Source organism: Humulus lupulus, chromosome 7, assembly GCF_963169125.1.
Source record: "Humulus lupulus chromosome 7, drHumLupu1.1, whole genome shotgun sequence".
In the NCBI taxonomy this organism is placed as follows: Eukaryota; Viridiplantae; Streptophyta; class Magnoliopsida; order Rosales; family Cannabaceae; genus Humulus; species Humulus lupulus.
Genome location: NC_084799.1, coordinates 8,348,368 through 8,354,367, shown reverse-complemented (window position 1 = coordinate 8,354,367; position 6,000 = coordinate 8,348,368). Strand labels below are relative to the sequence as shown.

Genomic DNA, 6,000 nt, shown 5'->3' with positions numbered 1-6,000 from the left:
CTTCCTATTGTTTAGATTTCTCATAGAAATATAGAGAATTTGCATTAGGTCGAGTTTTATATTTCTTAACCTGAATATTTAACACTTTTGCATGTCTTTCATCTTAATGAGAAGAGTTATCTATGTGATTGCATTAATGAATAATAAAGTGGATACCAGAGGAGATTAGAATCCCTAATTTCTTATATATATTTGAATCAAGTTTGCTGCAAGATTATTGTTCTTTGTTGTTTTTCAATTAATTCTGTTATTTATTATTTTAGATTTAAAAATTCTAATTTTTGATTACCAAATAGAAAATAAAATAAACTATTGGTACTTGATAATCAGTCTCCGTGGGAACGATATCGGTCTTACCGAAATAAACTACAAAAGTGATTACGTATACTTGCGTAACTTTAATTTTCGCAACAAGTTTTTGGCGCCGTTGCCGAGGACTGATTTTTATTAATATCAATACAATTAATTTTTATTCTAATTTGGTTTTTCTGTGTTAATTGTTTCTAACTGTTGTGTTTGAGAATCTTAATTTCAGGTGCCAATTGGTATATGCGACGTCAAAGGACTGACAATCTTTTGCCCATTAATACTGAAATTGAGAGGACTTGTAGACCGAATAGAAAGCAAAAACGGGTAGCAGAGATGGCCCAACATCAGGGCAATGTGTTGAATGGGGATGCTGCTGAGCCAGCAGTTCGCCCACTTAGAGAATATGTACTTCCTCCTGTTACTGGAGTACAATCATGCATCCAACCGCTGGTAGTTGCAACCAATAATTTTGAAATTAAGCCGACAATTTTGCAAATGGTCCAGTCTACTGTCCAGTTTGGTGGACTCCCTACTGAGGATCCCAATACACACATAGCCAATTTTCTGGAGCTGTGTGGAACTTTTAAATACAATGGGGTCACCAACGATGCTATTAGACTGAGATTGTTCCCGTTCTCACTGCGGGATAGAGCTAAAAGTTGGTTGAACTCTCTTCAAGCCAATTCAATCTCTACATGGGAGGCATTAGCTCTAAAATTTCTTGCTAAATTTTTCCCTCCATCCAAGGTTGCAAAGTTAAAAGGGGAAATTAATAACTTCTCTCAATTTGATGGAGAATATCTTTATGATGCATGGAGGGGTTTAAGGAACTTTTGAGGAAGTGTCCTCATCATGGGATTGAAAAATGGATGCTAGTCCATAATTTTTACAACGGTTTGTGTGGGACGACTCACACCATTATTGACGCTACAGTAGGTGGTGCTTTCATGAGCAAGAGTGCTAATGAGGCCTATGAATTGCTTGAGGAAATGGCCATGAATAACTATCAGTGGCCTAGTGAACGAGATAGAAATAAGAAGGTAGCCGGTATGCACGAGCTGGATGCTATTACTGCTCTCACTACTCAAGTTGCATCATTGGCCAAGCAACTGCAACAAAATTCTATGGCCACTCAGGTCATGCAAATCCAAGCGGTATGTCATAATTGTGGTGGTCCTCACCCATTTGAGAAGTGCATGGTAGTTGAGATGAACAACTCCATTCTCATGGAACAGGTGAATATGATGGGAAATTACAATAGGCAAGCGAATAGTCCATTCTCCAACCCGTTCAATCAAGGGTGGAGAAATCAGCCTAATTTTGCATGGACAAATAATCAGGGTTTTTAACAAATTCAGCAACCTATGCTTCAAGCTCCACCTCAGGCACCGTTATAACCACCGATACTACCTGTTGCTCAAGAGAAGACAAATGAGTTACAAGCTGCACTGTTAACTCTGACTAACTCTCAATCTCAATTTATGACAGAAACTCGCTTATCCATCAGGAATCTTGAGATGCAAGTTGGTCATTTGGCAAATATGTTACAAATTAGGCCTCAAGGAAATTTTCCAAGTAATACAGAGGTGAATCCTAAAGAGCAGTGCAATGCAATCTCTTTGAGGAGTGGGAAGAAGTTGGAAGAGCCAGTCAAGAAGTCTATACCTGCACCAAAAGTTGAAGTTGAGAATGAGGGTAAGGTAGAAGAAGAGGTTATTGAAGACCTTGAGAAGAATCAGTCACCAGTGAGTTATGATCACCACATCAAGATTCCATATCCTCAGCGACTTCAAAAGAAGACACTTGACAAACAATTTTCGAAGTTTCTAGATATTTTTCAAAAACTTCACATTAACATACCTTTTGCTGAGGCACTTAAACAAATGCCAAGTTATGTGAAGTTTATGAAGGAAATATTGTCAAAGAAAAAGAAGTTGGAGGATTATGAGACAGTGGCGCTTACTGAGGAGTGCAGTGCTATTTTGCAGAATAAACTACCTCCCAAGCTTAAAGATTCGGGTAGTTTCGTGATTCCTTGCTCAATAGGAGATACTGTTATGACCAAGGCCTTATGTGATTTAGGGGCTAGTGTAAATTTAATGCCCTTATCTATTTTTCGAAAGCTAAAATTGGGAGAAGCTCGCCCCACTACTATGTCCTTACAAATGGCAGACCGCCCTGTTAAGCAACCTCGTGGAGTAATTGAGGATGTCTTAGTTAAGGTTGGTAAATTTATCTTCCCTACTGATTTTATTATTCTAGATATGGAGGAAGATGCAAACATTCCCATTATTTTGGGAAGACCATTCTTAGCCACAGGGAGAACACTAATTGACATACAAAAAGGGGAGTTGAAGCTGCGAGTGCAAAACGAAGAGGTAACATTTGATGTTTTTGCAGCAACTGATATTCCAACTTGTTGTAGGGTGGATGTGGTATGTAGTGGTGGTAGTAATTTGGAAACCACCAAGAGAAAAACCAATGCTAAAATTGGTAGTCGAGCAGTTCGTAATTGTTTGAAACAGTTCTATAGTGGAAAGGCTCGAAGGTTACACGAGCGGTGGAAGGCTCCGACAATTAGTAACGTCAAAAGATGAGATTTTGCTTATGACACTATGGCTCTAAAGGATGAGCGGGGTGGACTTGACCCGAGTTGAAGTTCAATGAAGGAAGTGAGCGTCCAGCTGGAGACGTTAAATAAAGCGCCATTGGGAGGCATCCCAAGTTCATTTAAATTTGTTTAAGTTCGTTAAGTTTTTAAGCTATTTTTGTTGAGACAATTTTTATTTTTTTTAGTTATTTTTTGTTTAATATATATTTTCTTGTAAATATTGTTGATTCTGGAATCGTGAAATACGTGAAAAAAATAGAAAAAAAAAGTGCATAACCAATATGCCTACAACCAAGCCTTCGCCACTCATTTTGGCATTGACACTAGTGGATTTCCACCATATCCACAACAACCTAACATTGGGTATGTTCAACGCCCAAATGTGACAACCACTAAGCGGTGGTTGTAGTATAATCGGGCGGTCGATCCACAAGGAGGTAACCTAAAATCAAAAGGTTAGTAGAAAATAGCACAAAAAGTTAGTAACAAGAAGTAAATAAAATTGTAAATGGAAAGATGTTTGAGATTTTGGTATTGTATTTTGATAAAGTGATGAAATGAGATAAGTGAAATAAAGGTAAAATGTAATCAAGAGTTTGAGAAAATGAAAGGTTTCAAGAATCATCCATATGCTTGTTTAGTTACTTGGTTACTTGATTTACAAAAATACACAAGTAAATAGTTCACATCTCAACATTTACTTGGAAAATCTAACATTAAAGTCCATAGCTTTTCTAACAAAAGTTCATTTGAGTTATAAAGTTCTTTACTTTAAAAGCACAATGTTAATCTTATGAAAAATCTAAAAATGACAAAATACCCAAGGGCAATAATGCAATAGAAGATTAGACATAAAATTATGTATCAATATTACTTTTACTAATTAGAAGCACATAGAAAGAGCATGATTAATCCTATATACTATTAGCATAAGTAAATAAAGATAACAAAATAAAAATAGAGATGAAAGAACATAAATAACTCAAATATATTACATTAAGAACATAGTAAATCAAAGTGGCAAAATAACATCACTTGCATATGGAATCATCCCTAACCTTCCTAGGAAGATTAGGCCATTATGCTTATGATTCTCACAAAATTCTAAGAAGAAAATATGAGAAGAAAGTGAGTGGAAATTTTGCTATAGTTTCTCTACTCTAAAAATTGCACACCAAATGTGAAGAAAGTGTCCCTATTTATAGATGGGGAAAATGACTAAAAAGAAATTAAACAACAAAATGGGGTTTACAAAATAAATCTGAAATATTAATAATAAAATATGATTTTGAAAAATCAAATCTTATTATTAATATTACCCTAGCTATTTTTGTGTATAGTCAAAATGCTCTTTTTCAAAAACACCAAAAAAAAGATAAGTTTTAAGCTCAAAATAGGAGGTCCAAGGCCCAAAGAGCACACAAAATGGGCTGGTGGCAGCCGGTCCATTGACCCAGCCGCAACCAATAAGAGGCGGACACCTGGCGTGGCTAGCTGGGCATGTGGACAAAACTGGCAGCTGGTCCCTTGACGACGTGGCGGGGCGTGGTTGGCTGACAGGGAGGCTGGCAGGCGGCTGACAGGCGGGTGGCAAGCGGCTGACAGGCGTCAGATGGCAGGCGGCTGGCAGGTGCAGATGTCAGGTGTGGCAGGCGGCTCGGCTAGGTGGCGGCGTGGCTCGGCTCGGCTCGGCTCGGCTCAGCTGTGGGCTTGGGGTGTTGGGTTGAGGAATGATGAAGTCTTGGGCCAAATTTAGAGAAATAATCTTTCAAGAATGCCATTTCTTTCCTCTTTGTTTTCAGATTTAATTGTTTTCTTTTTTTTCATTTCAAAGTGCCAAAATACAACTTTAATTCCTACAAAATAACAATAAATTAAATCATAATCAAATATTTTCATTTATAAAATAAATCATATTAGTTCCATGAAAAGATTAATTAAAACTTAATTTATTTTGACTATTAAAATCAATAAATGTGAATTTTTCACTACTAATCAGGGTATCCTCCACCTGAGGGGGATGCCGAGGCAGGACCTTCATCATGGGACCTTCATCATGAGTCGAGTCAGGTAAGTTTCATTTCCTTAGCTTTTATTTAAACATTGGGGACAATGTTTTTGTTAAGTTTGGGGAAGAGGGAATTATGTTAGTTATTTGTGTCAGGTTAGTTGAGTCAAGTTTCTGTTTAGTTTGGTGTTTTGTTAAATTGTGTTTGGTTTTGTGTGTTAATTGTGTTGTGTGCTAGGGTATCTAGAGAGTCTGTTGAATCAAGATAACAATGATTAGTCGATGAGAATACGTGAATGACTTGTAATATAATTCGAGAAAACTATATTTGATTATTAAAAAAACAATCTGTGTGCTTGGTTTGACCACCTTTTTGGATTACTTTAATTCATTGTAAAACTGAATATTTGATCATGATTGGTAAATTCTTTCATTTAAATATATTTATACTTGCTGAATTTTGAATGTGGAAAGACTGTATGAACAATTCTAGAACTTGCTTGCTTATTATTTGAGCCGAAATCATAGACAATGCTTGTTTAGGAAAATGATTTAGGAATTTTTTTTTTTTGGAACGTTTGAGCCTTTCAAGCCATCCTTGATTAATTTATCCTTAGTTACCCTTTTTTCGAGCCTAAACGTATAATTTTTTATTGTTAACCACTTATTTTGAGCCTAATTGAACACTTATTATTTTTTTCATTCCCTTGATTTATACCATGAGCATATAAACATATAAATGGGGATTGATTTGTAATGGGTGTTATTGTGTGATTTGGTTGTGACAATAGAAAAATAAAAGGAAAGATTGAGAGGAAAATTCGAAAAAAAAAGATTGAAAATAAACTACACTTCTTATGTTTGTTCACATTGAAAAACATAAGTTTGGGGAAGTGTAGTTGAAAAAAAAAATAAAAGAAAAAAAGATACATCTAGTGTGAATTTTTCCCAATCTTAGAAAATAAAGGAAAATTTGGGGTTGTTTGGATTACAATGTGGATATCAGGTGTGGTTTGTTTGGATTATATGCTTATGGTATATATGAGCCTAAATGACTATTTTATCTACCGTT

At 35.9% G+C, this 6,000-nt stretch overlaps 1 protein-coding gene and 1 non-coding gene across 2 annotated transcripts; one reads left to right on the top strand and one right to left on the bottom strand.

The window, feature by feature from the left end:
* Positions 1 to 1,062: 1,062 nt before the first annotated feature.
* LOC133792860 (small nucleolar RNA R71) lies at positions 1,063 to 1,168 on the bottom strand. The gene has a single exon (XR_009874332.1). It is a non-coding gene; the product is annotated as a small nucleolar RNA R71 (small nucleolar RNA).
* An 88-nt stretch (positions 1,169 to 1,256) lies between these two features.
* On the top strand, positions 1,257 to 2,906 carry LOC133791325 (uncharacterized). Its single transcript, XM_062229249.1, has 3 exons — positions 1,257 to 1,650; positions 1,798 to 2,054; positions 2,298 to 2,906. The coding sequence occupies exons 1-3, from the start codon at positions 1,257 to 1,259 to the stop codon at positions 2,904 to 2,906; spliced, it is 1,260 nt and encodes a 419-aa protein (XP_062085233.1).
* Positions 2,907 to 6,000: the final 3,094 nt, after the last annotated feature.

Bases quoted from the DNA above. Each gene is read 5' to 3' on its own strand.
- LOC133791325 (XM_062229249.1), top strand. From the start codon at position 1,257: ATGAGCAAGAGTGCTAATGAGGCCTATGAATTGCTTGAGGAAATGGCC. The intron at 1,651-1,797 runs GTTTTTAACAAA...AATTTATGACAG, and splicing joins TGCATGGACAAATAATCAGG to AAACTCGCTTATCCATCAGG. The intron at 2,055-2,297 runs GTGAGTTATGAT...GCTATTTTGCAG, and splicing joins TTGAGAAGAATCAGTCACCA to AATAAACTACCTCCCAAGCT.